We start from the raw sequence: 17595 nt of genomic DNA on the forward strand, positions 1-17595 counted from the left end.
GTTTAAATGAGTTCCTTGTGTACTGTGCGCTTATCTAGACTTGTCTCTTCGAAGGCTTGAATTACTATACATCCATGGACTCAGCATTTCAGTACAGCGTGGCAGCATGGCTATTGATTGGTGTGTCCTGATTAGTGGTGGTCCGATTAATTGAAATAATCGAAGATTGGTCGCAGTGACCAAACGACCAAGCAATCGATCACATTTTCTCATAATCGAACACAAACGATTTTGGAACTGCTGTTTTAGTCTTTGAAACACTTGACGATGGAACATATCTTCGAAGTTGTCGGGGCCTGCAAACTTGTTTAATTCTTAGAAAACTCACTTCACTAACTGAAAAGTCATGACTGAATATTTCTTGAAGACTCCAGGAAGTTTATGGTCATGATATATTAGTCATTACTTTAAAGTAGCAAGTTGCATCATCTTATACCTATCTGCAATAACAACCTGGATAGGAAAATCTGAAAAATGATGCTAGCCAAGTTTTTTCGATGATTGTTCGTTGGTAATGAAGCAATCATCAATTGTGAGATTTCAACCAATTCCCAACACTAATCCTGATGCATCTTTAAATATTGGCAAGTACAGCGACTTTTCTATATGGCTTGTCTATAGACTTGCTCCCTTCTCCTAAATGGATAGTTTGTTATTATCATTTATATATACGCGAAGTTGTTATTTAAAATGATAATTATTACCTAAAAGACACGTTTAAGTGTAGTTTTGAAGAACAGTTAATGTTTTGGATTGTAACCATTCATCCCTGCGTCCATGCATCGCGATGCATTGTGCCACGATACGATTATCGTTTAGTGACCGTATGTATCGATGACAAACATTCACAAACATTGTGCATGTGATTGGAAAATGACATATGGCACGTGTGAACCTGCCACTGTGTCTGTATGTACAAGACATAATCTTCAGTAAGCTTGAATCAAATATGTCATGGTTAGTCGTCTAGTCAGTGGGAGTAATGAACGTGACAAATACTGTGTAGGGATTGGTGTACCGCTTGGCAACCTTCCATGGAGAGGCGTACCGTACCCCACACAGTATATCCTTAAACCGTAGCAGCGTATGGGATTGGCCCTAATTTCACATTGACCCGCGGGTGTAAATCATGCTCTTACCAACGTATACGCTTTGTGTGTGATGCGGCAGCCTGGAGGCGATTGTCGGCAAGAGCTTGCTGGCTTCTATGTTCGAGGTCCGAACCAACTTGGCTGACTCATACGATATAGCAAAGCCTTGCTGGCTGTTCATTAAAAGGTGAATGAGATTGTTTGCACACTTTACAAATCAGAACTATAATAACAAAGTTTGAAGTGAGTGAGTGAGTTTAGTTTTACGCCGCACTCAACAATATTCAAGCTATATGGCGGCGCTCTGTAAATAATCGAGTCTAGACCAGACAATCCAATGATCAACAGCATGGGCATCAATCTACACAACTGGGATACGATACCTTTGAAGTTAAAAATTTTCGTAAAGTAATTTAAGTAAATTTTCGAACCTTACTGGTAGTCGTTGTTGGCCGTGGTAATCACCTGTGGGCACATAGGATGTAATGATAAATACTGCCCAAGACAACGAATTTACTTGCTCTAAAGCACCCGAAAAACCTCTGGTGGTTAATGATAGCATACACATCTGAAAAACAATCATGAAAGTCGTCTTTGGTCCAAACAGCCGATTCACTGAATGACAGTTCCAACGCATATGATATGAATAAAGCTGTCAAGGATTGTACAAGCAGAAATCATCAATAAGCAAAATAAAGGAAAATCTGAATCTACCCAATCTGAATATTCGTTATACAGCTGAAACCTTACGTGGGTCTCTAAGCCAGATCCAACAAGGAAAGACCATTAGCAGAGCATTTAATCACGGTCTGTCACTTGGAGACGTTCGTTTTCTAACGCAGGTTGATTGTCAGCCAGGTGCCTTCGATTGGATAAATCGGTTAGCATTTGACCGCGATGGGAGGTGCAGTCAAGGTTAATTGAAAGCTTTCATTCCTTGTCATCTGGTCCAAGCGTGATGCGTTTCATAAATAAATCCGGATGATGTTTCAGCACCCTCCACTTTGTGAACTGTATGTACCGTTCAGAACATTGATTCTGAGACGTGTTCCCAAGTCCATCTTTTCTTCAATCTTTCATAATGAAATGTATTTTATATTTTTTGGGGGAACGATTGTATTAGGTTCGTTGTCGACCCCTTCCAACTTTTAATCAAAGTATTTTTGCGAAAGGATTTCTCTACGGGGGCGGATTTAATATCAACGCATTTACCAAAAAAGACCAAAATATCGTCGAAATCAGCTTTGTGAAAGTTTCTTTTTCTATTGTATTGTTTAATATGTGAGAAAAGCAATTTTACGCGAGGCGTGTGGGCACTTATGATGTTTGTATATTTAGATAATAATCGGGTCGTTCTAGGTATATGTTAACTCTTAATATAAGGCAAAAGTCTTTGAATATTGCCGAATCGCGATATCTGTCTAGTGAAACAGACTTACTTTTTGTTTACTGATTAAAATATATGCTTATTTATTTTCCCTTCATAAGTAAACGTTTTCTCGGACATTCTTGCGCAAAGAACTGTGTCACTGTGTTAACATTGACAAAGTCCGTGCATAAACTTCATTATCTCGTTTCCGAATGAACAGTGAAAAACGCTGGCGGAATTTGACGAAATATTTTTATATGGTTTTGTTTTGATCTTAAGATGTTTTATAGTTGGTGTAAAATTAAAGATTTTAGTATCGTGATACGTATCGTATCGCCACCCATATATCGGGATTCGTATCGTATCGCAGCTTCAGTGCACAATACTTTGGCGATATATCGTCTTGGCTAAAATTTTAGTATCGTGATGTATCGTATCGCAGGTTGTATGCAAAAGCAACATTGCGCACACGCGTTTGCGTAGATGGATATTTTCGTCAATAATGTCGTGTAGATACATCGGTTTAGTTGGCTGGTTTGTTGTTTCACGCCGCACTCAGCAATAGTCCAGCGATATGGTGGCGGTGTGAAAATTTCCGAGGCTAAGCCTGACAATCCAGTGATCAACAGCATGAGCATCGATCTACGCAATTGGAATACGATGACACGTGTCAACCAAGCCAGCGAGCCTGACCACCAGATCCCGTTAGTAGCCTCTTACGACAAGCATGGGTTGCTGAAGACCAATTCTAACCCGGATCGTTACGGGTCCTTTGGATTTAAATGTTGTGCTTTACAACATTCTGTTTCCTTTAACGGGGATGGTCAGATTCATCTATTTGGTGGGTTGAGGTAATCGTATCACAACTGCTTAGATCAATGCTTATGATGCCACTGGAGTCTGGTTCAGCCTCGATTATATACAGACCGCACTGATACAGCTGCATTATCCATAAGCATTACGTAAAACAACAAACAACAAAATTCTGCCCAGATAATTATCTGGCGTTGAATTTTACATTTTCTTCTTAGAAGTACATAATACCGTTTTAAATACGTTCAAACAACTGTTTATATGATTACCTTCCACAGAATGTCTGGTATACCCAGGATTGATTCATTATTCAAAGTAACTGTCCTACATAAAGGTATCTCATCACCACGGCACAAAGGAGCAGTTATTTCTATGTAGGTTCTTAGTTGTAGGCAATACTGCAGATAGGCAGTGACACTAATTACCCAGTTTGGAATGGTTCGGAGGAGCTTATTTATCATTTGGAGAAGACGTAACACTTGCTTACACGGAGTCTGGCACGTGGTTTCAAGGTCGCGCTTGCCTCTTTGGTGCATTATCAAAGTGTAGTTCCAATGTAATCTACAGACTGGCACAAGTTTTGATTTACTGTAGCTTGGTGAACAGGGGTATTTATTGGTTGAAAGGATTACAAATGCTTATCGAAGGAGAAACAACATCCGCCCACGATAAGGAACACATATATATTAATCCAAATGAAAATAGAAAGTAATTCTAACTTAGCCCTCAGCTGATGAACATGACTTTCAGGAACGAGTGCGCCGCCTGTTGTTTATTGAGGACAGCAGGTGTGTATTTTTCTGATAGCAGGTCCCGGTAGGAGGATACCTCTGATGCCACAAAGACATTTTAAACAACATTTCTCTCTGAGAAATATAAATGTATGTTATTATGAAAAACGTTCACATGTGAGTTAGTGAGTGAGTTTAGTTTTACGCCGCACTCAGCAATATTTTAATTATATGGTCTGTAAATAAATGAGTCGAGACCAGACCAGACAATCCAGTGATCAAAAGCATGAGCATCGATCTACGCAATTGGGATACGATGACATGTGTCAACCAAGTCAGCGATCCTGACCACCCGATGCTGTTAGTCGCCTCTTACGATAAGCATGGGGTACTGAAGACCAATTCTAACCTGGATTTTCACGGGTCGAACAGGTCATGAATGGTTTGACTGACTGACTGACTGAATGAGTTTGGTTTTACGCCGCTTTTAGCAATATTCCAGCAACATCACGGCGGGGGACACCAGAAATGGGCTTCACACATTGTACCCATGTGGGGATTCGAACCCGGGTCTTCGGCGTGACGAGCCAACGCTTTAACCACTAGGCTACCCCATCGCCCCTCATGAATGGTTTGAACAAAACATACCCGGCCTTTAACTATAACCCCGTCGCTATCCTCAAATAGGAAATGGTTGATTCCTGACGGTATCCATATCAGTAACCTTTGGGTCAAGATGAACCCTCTGTCAAAAGACGAACGCCGTGGACAGAATCGTGACGTTTACCGATGACCGAATGTAAGAGACAATGTCTAATGGTATCCATATCAGTAACCTTTGGGTCAAGATGAACCCTCTGTTAAAGGAAGAACGCCGTGGACAGAATAGTGACGTTTACCGATGACCGAATGTAAGAGACAATGTCTAATGGTATTCATATCAGTAACCTTTGGGTCAAGATGAACCCTCTGTTAAAGGAAGAACGCCGTGGACAGAATAGTGACGTTTACCGATGACCGAATGTAAGAGACAATGTCTAATGGTATTCATATCAGTAACCTTTGGGTCAAGATGAACCCTCTATTAAAGGAAGAACGCCGTGGACAGAATAGTGACGTCTACGGATGACCGAATGTAAGAGACAATGTCTAATAGTATTCATATCAGTAACCTTTGGGTCAAGATGAACCCTGTCTGTTAAAGGAAGAACGCCGTGGACAGAATCGTGACGTTTACCGATGACCGAATGTAAGAGACAATGTCTAATGGTATTCATATCAGTAACCTTTGGGTCAAGATGAACCCTTTGTTAAAGGAATAGTGACGAGGTACGATAGTGACGTTTAATGATGTAGAATGCAGAGGACAATTTCAGCCTTGAGTTAGTTAATATTAGTGCAGAAAATCACGTTCACACATGATCTACAACTTCACGACTTCACTATCGGATGTAGCATAAACAAATATAAGAACTGATGTTTCTTATCGGTAGACGTATGTTGGGATATGATAGCTGTATGTGTATGTCGTAGGGTCAGTACTGTTCCGTTTCATTCTGTTTACCAACGGTCTTATCTGTTTTCAGTTCTCGGGAGTTGATAAAGCAGGCTATCCTGGACAATGATTTCATGAAGAATCTGGAGATGTCCCAGATCCGGGAGATCGTGGACTGCATGTATCCAGTGGAATACTCCAAAGACAGCACTATTATCAAGGAGGGCGACATGGGCAATCTCGTATATGTCATGGAAGGTAGGCCATGTCTGCACAACAAGGATCTCATCAATTGTGCATGTATTTTAATGTAGCGTTCATAACTCTAATATGTAAGTTTTGTAGCTAAGACCTGACTATTGTTCATTATTCTAGTAGTTACTTATAACCTTACCGCCTCCGTGGTGTAGTGGTTAGAGCGTCCGCCCGGAGAGCGGAAGGTCGCGGGTTCGATCCCCGACCGAGTCATACCAAAAGACTTTAAAATATGGTACTTGTTGGTCCCTGCCTGGCGCTCGGCATTAATGGGTACAACAAGGACTGGTCGGCTCGGAGTCAGTATAATGTGTCTGAGTGGGGTATTCATGCTTCACTGCGGCATGTTATCTCAGTGGGCTAGCACTAGAAAACCAGCTTAAGTCTGGGCTAGTACGAGCAGCCGCACATACAAATACACACGCATGCACGTGGTCATATGAGCGAAATATTCTCGAGCACGACGTTAAACCCAATTTCACCTCATCTCACCTACTTATAACCTTACCACAAGTGAGTGAGTTGGATTTTACTCAGCATTTAGCATTATTTCAGCAACATCACACCAGGAATGGGCTTCACACAGTGTGCCCATGTGGGGAATCGAAACCGGACCTTCGGCGTGACGTTACCACAAGTGAATTTACGTCTTACATCCTGACATTGTGTAACAGGTTGTACTGGTGCACTGAAATGTATCCCGGATGTAATGCAAGAGCGCTTACCGATATCTTTAAAATATGTCTAATACATAAAGCAGCCATAGCTGCGGCAACAGTTACATGTTTACATTAGAGTGGTGATCTGTTTGTGGAAGTTTGGGGCTTGAGATTGAAATCAGAAACTTTTGAAACTAGGTTGATAATCCACACTGTCAAAACCACATTGCATTCCATCACAGTGAGACCTGTGTTCAATGAACACACCGTACGAATCATGATGAAGCATTTCTCCAAGTCGTAGAGCTGCACGCCCCTCGCCCAGCACGATACTGTTCTATCGTGCCCATCTCAGCCGTATAATCACTTCCCAATTGCCCCTGTGTATGATAACGACCTCCCGACATACCTGGAAAGCCAGTTAACATTCCCTGTATTAAGGAACCCTAACACAAAACAACCATAACCTTTTGCTCCCTGCTGACGCCAATAGCCATCGTGGTCAGACTGATGGACCTTGGTGCTAGACCATCACATTACACCAATTGGTTCTCAGCCAACCTCCAAGTGGTTCCTTAATGCCTCTAGCATATTATTGTAACAAGTGAGCATCTTTCAAGTACATGCTACACCAGGTTAATTGGAGGTGATTCATCAATTGTGGATACGGATGGGTGGAAGTACAATGTATGTGTTCACGGTGGAGAACCCATGTGTTTGTATTCATTTCAAATACGGCAAGGAATTTGAACAACCTAACTGTAAATATTACGGTGTTTATAATCATAGGCAAAACAATGCTAGGTAGATATGTTAGTTATCCCATGCAAATATCAGTTGTGAAATAATCACATGATTTATCATTTTGTAAGTTAAATACAAAGATAGATAAACATGTCGACACTATGTCGAGTACATTAAGTACATTTGGCATCTTGGCATGAGCACCCCAGGTCATCGGAGGACGTTGATCATTTTGGATTTTTCTTTGCGCTCGTTGAACATCCATTTCCTTTTCCAATTTACGGTGATTCTCGAAAGCAATTGGAAGAAGATTACAACTTAATATAAGCTCTACAGGTAGAAGGAAATAAAAATGGAACATGCACATGCAAGAGGGGCTCAAACGATGAAGACTCTTTTGACGTACTAAATGTTGATGACAAGCAAAAACATTTCCCTCATTTTCCACCTGTGTTAATCAAGCAGACCATCCCATAAAACTTAGGAATACATCTTCTTTACAAATTGCTGCCACATTTTAAAACCGTTCTTACGTCACTGTTCAAACATTTACGCATTTCAAAGGCTTTCAGGCGCCCGTTTACTATTAATATCGTCTTTTGCTTAGAACCTGAATTGTTGTGCAAAGTGAATTTACACCCCTTGAGTGTGTCGGCTGGACTTAATGTGGCAAAGCGGGTTTTCATATCCGTCAAGTAATTCCGAATTAGCGGCGTCTCGCAGCAGTGCTTCACAAACCATGTTGATAATTAAGACTAAGAATATGAACCATGTGTACGATGTAAATTTTGTATCGTGTAAATGTTTTCTAAGCGCCCAACTGTTTGACGGTGTCTTCCTAAAGTCTCATTTCTTGCAATATGCGTTATGATCCAAGATGGCAATTAATTTCGATACTTGTCAGTTAAAATATATTCAAATCATATACACCTACAGCATTTCATCCGTAGCATCTATTTTAGAATATTTCATCAAATCCGCATGTCTGTATTGAAGGGTAGAAGCTCTCTTTGCATTTGAAAAGCTAGGGATGAAGTACTCTGTTGCAGCCACGTTCAATCAGTTCGAAGGTTTTGATTGATAATTCTGTACTCATTTGTCGCCACTTTCCTATATTTCTGCACCGAATACTGGTTTCGTAGATGAACAAATGAAGAACTCTCATTCTCAAGAGGAACTTATGGAATCTAGGACTTCACAACGCTTTGAATGTTTCTTGTCAGGTTGTTGGCGCTTCAGCCAGGAGATAATAAACAGTTCTTTAGTGCCCGGTTAAGACCTTGCCGATCAAAGGCACGGGAAATCTGCGTGATCTGGTATGCAGATCTGGTTGGGATTAGTCACGCGATCACAAGGAAAGAAAATGTTCAACCTACCTGAAAGCAGCATTGCGCTCTGAGGCGTTTATTTCAGAAGGAATGGTTGTCGTTTTGTATATCGGCGATTAGGGCAAGAAAAAACACGATGAGACCACATTAGGATATTGGGTCAATGTGAATAGATACAAAACGCACCGTCAATCATACATAATCCTTGTCACAACAAGGATATTCGAACTCAAACTTTTACAAAATCAGGATTGCTAGACCAAGGGCAATCAAACCAGTTCCGTCTTTCGATATGTATCGATAGTAGTGTGAATTGGGCTAGGTCACCAGCAGGATGTGGTGGTAATTGATCGGAGGGTCACACTCGACATATGACAGCGTGTTGTACCTGTTTGTTGTGCATTGTCGTTCGAAATATCAGTAACTGAGTAGGCTGGTTTCGATAACACATGGTCACATATGTCTCCGTCACATAACTGGGGCATTGATGAGTGTGGTAGTGCAACAGCAAACACAGAAAACAAAGGCACAATTATACAATGGTCGGGGAGATTGGTTTGCCTAAGACCTAGATCCGGGTTCGATATCATACATGGTTACAATGTGTGAAGCCCATTTCTGCTGTCCACCGCCGTGATATTGCTGGAATATTGCTGAAAGCAACGTAATACCAAGCTCACTTACATCATTTTCCCTACGTTCTCTCCTCTGCTATGTCTGCATTGTCTTTTAGGCAAGTAGATACGTTTAGATGAAGTTGCTTAAAACCTTGGGTCGTGCAAATATTCCGTTTTGTAGCAGTTAGTTTCGTTCCCGTTACAAATGTCAACCTATTTATGTGAATTGCAACTTATTTCATGTTATTCCAGATGGCAAGGTGGAGGTATCCAAAGAAGGTCAGAAACTATGCACAATGGTACCGGGGAAGGTGTTTGGAGAGCTCGCCATTCTGTACAACTGTACGAGGACAGCCACGGTTAAAGGTATGCTATCACTGTTTCAAACATTCATGACCCCTGAAGATCCGGGTTAGAATTGGTCTTCAGCTACCAGTGCTTGTCGTAAGAGGCGACTAACGGGATCGGGTTGGTCAGGCTCGCTGACTTGGTTGACACATGTCATCGTATCCCAATTGCGTAGATCATTCTGTTGATCACTGGATTGTCTGGTCCAGATTCGATTATTTACAGACCGCCGCCACATAGCTGGGGTATTGCTGAGTGCGGCGTTCAACCACAAACCAACCAAATCACACATCCACATCTTCTATCGATGGGATTCTGAAATATCTTATTGCGCTTTCAGGTTTCAATTCAATATTTTGTCATTAAAAATGTCATTTACTGTTTAATACGATCTGTGTCCGTTTGTGATGGACATTGACTGCCCAATGCTGCGAAGGTTACACTGAACGCGTGTAACTTGGGTATTAATTCTGTGGAGTCGTGTATCAATACCCCCAATAGAAACTCTACCATATGGTAAATGTATCTCAATATATCGTGCTTCTCCGATATTATCCGACACCGACTTTCTTTTATGAACACGATGACCATCGCCTGACCTCTGTAAACACTCTTGCCTGACCAATAGTCGTTTTCACACCTTGACTGTCTTGATTAATTAAGCCAAACATGATTTAATAACTACAAGCTACAATGACCATGAATTGTGGCGAAACACGAGATCGGAAGTATGTGTAGGATCTGTGGGAGTGGATTATGGTTGAATGATTTATCTATTTTGTAAAACCTCAGGACAGATTTTTTCGAGTCACCCCCACGAAATATCAAATGGTCGACCACTAATAAACTCCTCATACTTGCCATGACATCGATATCAATAGAATCTAGGAAAAAGGCTCTGAGCCTCTCCGAGTAATCAATTACGCCAAACTCGAGATGGAAAGTTCATATTGTAATGAGATAACCGCAGTGGCCTTTGGCGGAACAGTGTCATTTCCAGGGCTTTGAAAGGTTTTTAATACCTGATTTATTGCAGAATCAATATAGCTTATGAATTGCCTATTTTACACACTGTTCTTCTTTTATCTGGTTCCAGACTTTCTACAAACTCGAGTTCATATTTGTGATAACTACATTTTAATGGAAGTTCATTTGGAATAAATGCCGAAACGACCACACCTTCACAACTCACACCGACGATAAGCATACATGATCTGAGACTGACATCTATGCGTGATGTGCAAAGGATATTATATGTTGTCCATACTTTTCTCAGTGTTCTCCATCTCCCGCCCACCTTGAATTTTCATTCCGAAGTGAGATGATTAATACAACAATACCACAATCTCACATACACAAAAACCAGGATAGCTTGATCCGTTATTAAAACATCTACATCATTAAAAGTTGAAGGGCTATTACCAAGTGAAAATTGAATAAAATAGGTTGCACAAATAGATCTTTTATGCAGTTTTCGTTGGCGATACGTAAAAAGACGTGGTTGCCCAAATCCTTTTAAATGTTGTTGAGATGTCATGCACTCGGTATATACAAACGGAGCTTACTCTACTCATACGAAAGAACGTCAGTCAACTAGAATCCTGAACAAATGCAAATGGTTAGAGAACCAAACTCCGAATGCCAAACGGTCATACATTAACGTTAATGCGACACAAGGTCTTAAAGGGGAGTCATTCAATGTTTACTGTGTATCATCCAGTGACGGAGGACAAAGGAACATAGCAAGAATTGATCTGACCAAGTTCACGCAGTCACTTACTCCAAATCCATCTCGTTAGCACTCACTTGGAGGAAATGTAATTGTTTTCTACTATTGATATCTTCCCCAGTAGGGTTTATGTCGGAGGATTTAGGCCATCAACATCCATTTGAAGGAAACACTATTAGGAGTATATTCCGTTTGCAAATGGACGGTCGCATTGTTCAGTAATTACGTTATGCGATTATGCATACTTTTAGAAAGCCAGTCTCGTAGTGCACAATTATGCTTTCATTCGGGATATATGGGGTCAAGACATTTTGTAATGTGATAACATATACACACTTTGAAGGACATAAAAGCACAAACACCGTCGATATGACTGGAATATAGGTGAGTGCGGCGTAAAACAAGAAACCAAACCAAACCAAACCGTCGCCATAACCATGAGAAGAAGACTCTACCAAAAAATGTGCTATGGATCACAATCACGTCGTGATGACACCAGGTGTTCGCGAAAAAGTTCTATAGCTTCTGTCACAAACACATGCAGGTGTTCACCTGAAGAAGGTACAAGTATAGCACAAGCAACAAAGGGAATTGGACATCATTTGTGTCAACAAAACGTCACATTTCGATATGTTCCTCGGTGGATCCAGAGTAAGAATATCATGAGTAGAAAGCAGTCCAGCTGTCGCCCCTGTGGGGATTGTGCTGGGACAATGGTGTATCACTGACCACTGCCTGTGTTAATTAGTGCATGTGCATATTATAATTAGTGGGGGCTAGTTGGACCACTTTCTTCTCATGATATTCTTACCCTGGATACAGCTTTTTATGATTATTCTTCACTGAGGACTTAAATGTTGTAAAGAAATTCTTCTGCACAGATGTTTCAACGCAGTCCACTGTCAAACCATGATGTTCTTCAACCCAGTTGATAAAATATAACACCACTCGGATAAAAACAATAAGTGGGATTTGTAGATAGCTGGGTTCAAACATAGATTTAGGATGTGGCTGTATGGTAGCAGACAGTATGTTCACTAAGCAGTAGATATTAACGTTGGTAGCATGGTCCGTTTGGCGGCGTGTCTAAGTTTCGAATTGGATTTTAACTGGTGTAGAAATTAATTGATTTACTCCATGTCAGCTGATTCGTTCCGTTCATCATTCCTGTGTCCATGTGTTAAGTTGACAGATCATATACGTGATTTTACTCTAGATACAATCAGCGGAACCGATATGTTTCAATCTAGTAGGGACCTCAGGCCACAGATTATGTTACCGTGTACTTAATCAACTGCTGACGTTTAGGTTCTTAACGGTGTCGAAATATCTGAAAGATTTGCATCTGTGATAATATACATATACTAAATTTGTGTGAAACTGTATCATTTGAGTTTCTGTTGCTATAGATACATATATAGCTTTCAGTTAAAGATAAAAACACATTTAAGCGATTACTTTTACATAGCGTTGACTAAAGTACATTGTTTATTCTACATTTGATGTGATAATCTAAACGTTTAAGTGACTTTTGTAAAATGTAGGTCCAGACGCAGCACTTAATGTGAAACATCCAGTAACGAGAAACAATGTCGGACGCCTTGGAATAAGTGTTTCATTTCTGTATACGCACCAGGCTGCAGAGGCTGGCGACATGTGATAATTTTGGACAACACATCAACCTACATTACACCATAAAGTGGGCTTCGCCATGAGGCCACCATTACCTTAATATAACTCACTTCTAATGCTATCACATGTTTGGGGCATATTTCCGGGCCTCTGTAATAAATACGTAGCGTATTAATACGTATAATTAATCTGGGAAAGAATATAAAATATGAAATACCATGGAAGGCAATTTATCATTGCTCTCGACATGTCAGGGCTTGTGTAATAAACACGGAATCCGCATACTTCATCACAGTGGTGTTCCCATGGTTGTCAGTGACAGTAATATGGGAAACCTAACTACCTCAGCGGCTGCTGTGAAGGACAGTGTAATATTATCTGTAATAAATGACTGAATACACAGACTCTAGATGTCGAAACAACCAGTCTACGACGGCCTCCTTGTCCGGGGGCCTCATTAGGAAATGCTGTCGCAATCCATACAGTCGCAATGCAATTAAATATGTAATTTTCATCATGTAATATATTATTACATTATTTGTTACATTTTTATCGCTGTGAACTATGCTTATAACGAACACACTTATAAAGAACTGGCGGATGTAACGAACTACTTTGCGTTTTTTCCAAGCCACACACTATATATTTTAGTTGAAATGGAACCATGGATATAACGAACTGAAAGCAGTGGTTGATTTGAGTTCGTTAGAACCGTAGTTCCATGTATATGTAAGATTTCATTAAACATGACACTTAACACATACGTTGGGTGTACGTCTCTTTACCCCCGCCTCTCTCTCTCTCTCTCTCTCTCTCTCTCTCTCTCTCTCTCTCTCTCTCTCTCTCTCTCTCTCTCTCTCTCTCGAACTCTCTCTCTGTTGTGTCTCTCTCTCTCTCTCTCTTCTCTCTCTCTCTCTGTGTGTGTGTGTTGTGTGTGTGTGTGTGTGTGTGTGTGTGTGTGTGATATTCAACATTAACTCTCCCAACACTCCAATACACACACACATGTTTTGTATGTCGGTGAGAGGAATCATCTGATCTCAGTTCATACTATCTGTAACATTCGTGGACATATAGTGAACCTTCTGGTAAGTCCGTCTCTTAGTGTAACGGAGCAATTATTCATTCTTCTCTCTAATTAAGTCTAAACCCCAGCATCATATGTCTTATCAGACGCATAAATCACGAGAGTCTGACAGGTGGATCTGGGTTGATTAAAGAGAAGTGCATTGGCTTAAAAAAGGAATGTAGTACCGATGATTTCCGTTAAAATACCACAAGCCTCCATATTAATTGACACTATCGAACTTGTACGTCCATTGTAATTGAGGATCTATTTGGAACAATCGCCTCAATTGTGTAGACATACAGATGTGAACGGTTTCCTTAACAGAAGAACAAATACTTAAGAGTCTTCCAAATTCTACCTGATATTGGTTCGGTAAAGGAGGTTATGCGCAGTCAGAATAATCGAATAATGTTTCAGAATCATATATTAATGATTAGTGATTTAATATACGACACGATGGCAGTGTCAAAGCTTTACTTGCATTTTATATCTATTTACCACACACACATCTTATATTTCAGCGTTATACAACTGTCGACTATGGGCGATAGACCGAGCATGCTTCCAGAGTATTATGATGAAAACCGGTCTGTTACGACACTCGGAACATATGGACTTCTTGCGGAGGTACGTCATAGTCATGGAATGTTTGTGGGCGGTGGGGTAGCCTTGTGGTTAAAGCGTTCGCTCGTCACGCCGAAGACCCGGGTTCGATTCTCCAAATTTCTGGTGTCCCCAGCCGTGATATTGCTGGAATATTGCTAAAAGCGGCGTAAAACTAAACTCACTCACTCATTCACTCACAGCATGGTTGTACAATTGTTTTCGAAGAGGATATGTTATTTCGAATTTCAATGAGTGAGTGAGTGAGTTAGTTTTACGCCGCACTCAGCAATATTCCAGCTATGGTGGCGGTCTGTAAATAATAGAGTCTGGACCAGACAATCCAGTGATCAACAGCATGGGCATCGATCTACACAATTGGGATACGATGACATGTGTCAACCAAGTCAACGAGCCTGATCACCCGATCAGTCGCCTCTTACAACAAGCATTGGTTACTGAAAATCAAATCTAACCTGCATTTTAACTGGTATCGAATTACAATGATCAATCGGAGAATGTCAACCACATGCTTACAAGCACTACTCTTCACACATTGTGTCCATGTGGGAGTCGAACCCGGGTCATCGGTATTACGAGCGACCATTTTAACCACTAGGCTACCCGACTGGCCCAAGTTGCCTTTAAACATGATACAGGTTATAACTGTGTGGGGAATTATTATATTAAACGTAGCCAAATCAAAGAGTTGATGTTGCCATGTTGACGTCGTGATGGATTATACAGACTAAGAACTTTATCCCCTAAAGAACCGAAGACGACAAAAACATAAACATCAACCGCATTCTCGTTTTGATGTCTTGATGTTTCCAAATGCAAACTTAAATTGCACAAATTTTGGAAGAATTTGACGTCTAATTATCAAAGAAAAACGATACTCTTACACAATTTGTGAAAATAAGGCCTGAGCCTTAACAAGACTGCTCTTTCATTACTAGTGATTAAGGTAAGCAGATAAAAAAGAGGCTCATGATTTCGGTTTAATTGGCTATGGATTTAGTTATGAGACTTCCCGCCTGGAACACGTGTCTTCAAATTAATACTGTTTTCTCAGTAGGATTGAGAGTTCAGAGTATATCTATTTTACACGCTTTCAGCGCCTCGAAACTTATGTTTATGTGTTGTTCTTTGATATAGTTTCGCGGCATCGTTGCTTTTAATAACTATGGCTAAATACATACAACTGTGCTTACCATAAACATCCATGTAATACGCGGATATGTAGGCGTTATATATTTATGTTTTACGATACAGCATTACCTGGTATATTGGTATTTTATATTATGTATGATAGCATCATGTTTCTATCAATGAAGTAGAACTTCGATATCACCTTTAGTACAGATGCATAACTCACAATAAATGTAATAAATATAGTCCAAACATTCTTATATTCACACTGAGAAACCGGAAAACAATGTTATAAGCTATATTTTGGAAGGCTGCTCTTGAAGTGCTTCTCTCTTGAGTGTGATTGTTTCTTTTGTATAAATCGGTTGTTAGGTTTTTTACCAGTCAGTTTGGTTCAAGTGGCGTTTCTATTGCTTTGTTTCGTTTGATGTAGTGAGATGTCCAGGCACTTGTATTTCTCAGGATTTCAAATCATCAGCCTAACTAGGTCAATCACCTGGCATATTAAACTCATTAATTCCGAGTGAATCTTTCCTTATTATGTACTTAAGTATTTTCAAGCACACTTCTTCTATTTGCAATGAAACAATCATGCAATAGAAAGTCACAACATTTTGCTTGTGTGCTTTTGAAAATGTGAACAGTAACACTTTCTTTGAACTTCATCCCCTTAAAACTCTAATGTTAAATACTTAACAATGTCCAGACTCCGGATGTTGGAAAGCCACAAAGAAAAATTGTTTTTCATTAATCAAACTTCCTCAAGATGTTTATTTGCATTGCGAGACACTTTCTTTTCATTTCGCTTAGTTTCGAACTTTTGATCTCTCTTGAATTTTCTTCAGGTGATGTTATTCTGGGAGAGGGATGGTGTTTTGAAAGAAGCTTTAATCAATTTCTACCTGTGACGCCATTTGTTGTTTCATTCTTCATTGCTCCTCTTTGACTGTGATGTTCCTGGGATGGGGTGGTCTGGAGAGAAACATGTGTCCCGTCTTGCCATCTTCATGCATTTTATCTGTTTATTTATTTCCTTTCAGTGTACCTACGTTTAAAGGTCTTCCGGAGGAAACGCTAAGTAAAATTGCTGATGTATTAGAAGAGGTATGTTCGTTGGTGAAAAAAGAATTGGTTGTAAAAGTTAAGGAGGATTACTTCCTCGTTGTTCATGAATAACTTTTAGTGCAGTACACTCATTGGTACATCCGCTAATGGAGGGTGAGCTATTATATATAAAGCTATCTTTTTCTGCTGTTGGATGCGTAGTGAAGCTTAATGTATAACAGCTGTTTTGCCTTGTACTGTGATGTAATGACTTAGTATAGTTACACGTGTTGTGAATGTGATATACGATGTATCGTTCAGTATCATCTCCAGCGATGAATATATATTATGGTTGGTTGGTGTTTGTGCCGCACTCAGCAATATTCCAGCTATATCGCGGCGGTCTGCAAATAATCAACCTGACAATCCAGTGATCAACAGCATGAGCATCGATCTGCGCAATTGGGAAGCGATGACATGTGTCAACCAAGTCAGTGAACCTGACCACCCGATCCCGATAGTCGCCTCTTACGACAAGCATGGGTTACTGAAGATCAATTCTAACCCGGATCGTCACGGATCTATAAATATTATGGCCAAATAATGTATATGTTTGTTTGTTGTGTGGAGACCCTCTGTCATGTAGATATATCTGTGAAGATTTAGACGACGGACGTCTGTTATAAACACTTTATGTTTAATATATGTTAACTTGATAAAGGCACACTGGAAGAATGTTTACAAAGAAATGCATATCTTTCTCTCTTACCAGGCCCATTACGGTCAAGGAGATTTCATTATCAGACAAGGTGCAAGGGGAGACACATTTTTCATCATTGCAAGGGGAAAGGTAAGATATATGTTATGAAATATAGTTTCATTAACAAATGAATACTTTCTATTGGAGTCTTGGCGT

At 40.2% G+C, this 17595-nt stretch overlaps 1 protein-coding gene across 2 annotated transcripts in view; it reads left to right on the forward strand.

Moving 5' to 3' along the window:
- LOC124285481 (cGMP-dependent protein kinase 1-like) overlaps nt 1–17595 on the forward strand; it is a 128145-nt gene that overhangs the window by 77838 nt on the left and 32712 nt on the right. For both annotated transcript variants that reach the window (XR_006900827.1, XM_046721725.1), the window contains 5 exons: nt 5591–5757; nt 9355–9468; nt 14402–14507; nt 16676–16739; nt 17452–17529. Coding sequence is in view for 1 of the 2 variants with exons in the window: in XM_046721725.1 (XP_046577681.1) it covers nt 5591–5757; nt 9355–9468; nt 14402–14507; nt 16676–16739; nt 17452–17529 (529 nt within the window). In the remaining variant the exon portion in view is untranslated. The remainder of the gene's footprint in view (nt 1–5590; nt 5758–9354; nt 9469–14401; nt 14508–16675; nt 16740–17451; nt 17530–17595) is intronic.

The sequence above is a fragment of the Haliotis rubra genome, unplaced genomic scaffold (genome assembly GCF_003918875.1).
Source record: "Haliotis rubra isolate DU_JTF1 unplaced genomic scaffold, ASM391887v1 Scf360, whole genome shotgun sequence".
In the NCBI taxonomy this organism is placed as follows: Eukaryota; Metazoa; Mollusca; class Gastropoda; order Lepetellida; family Haliotidae; genus Haliotis; species Haliotis rubra.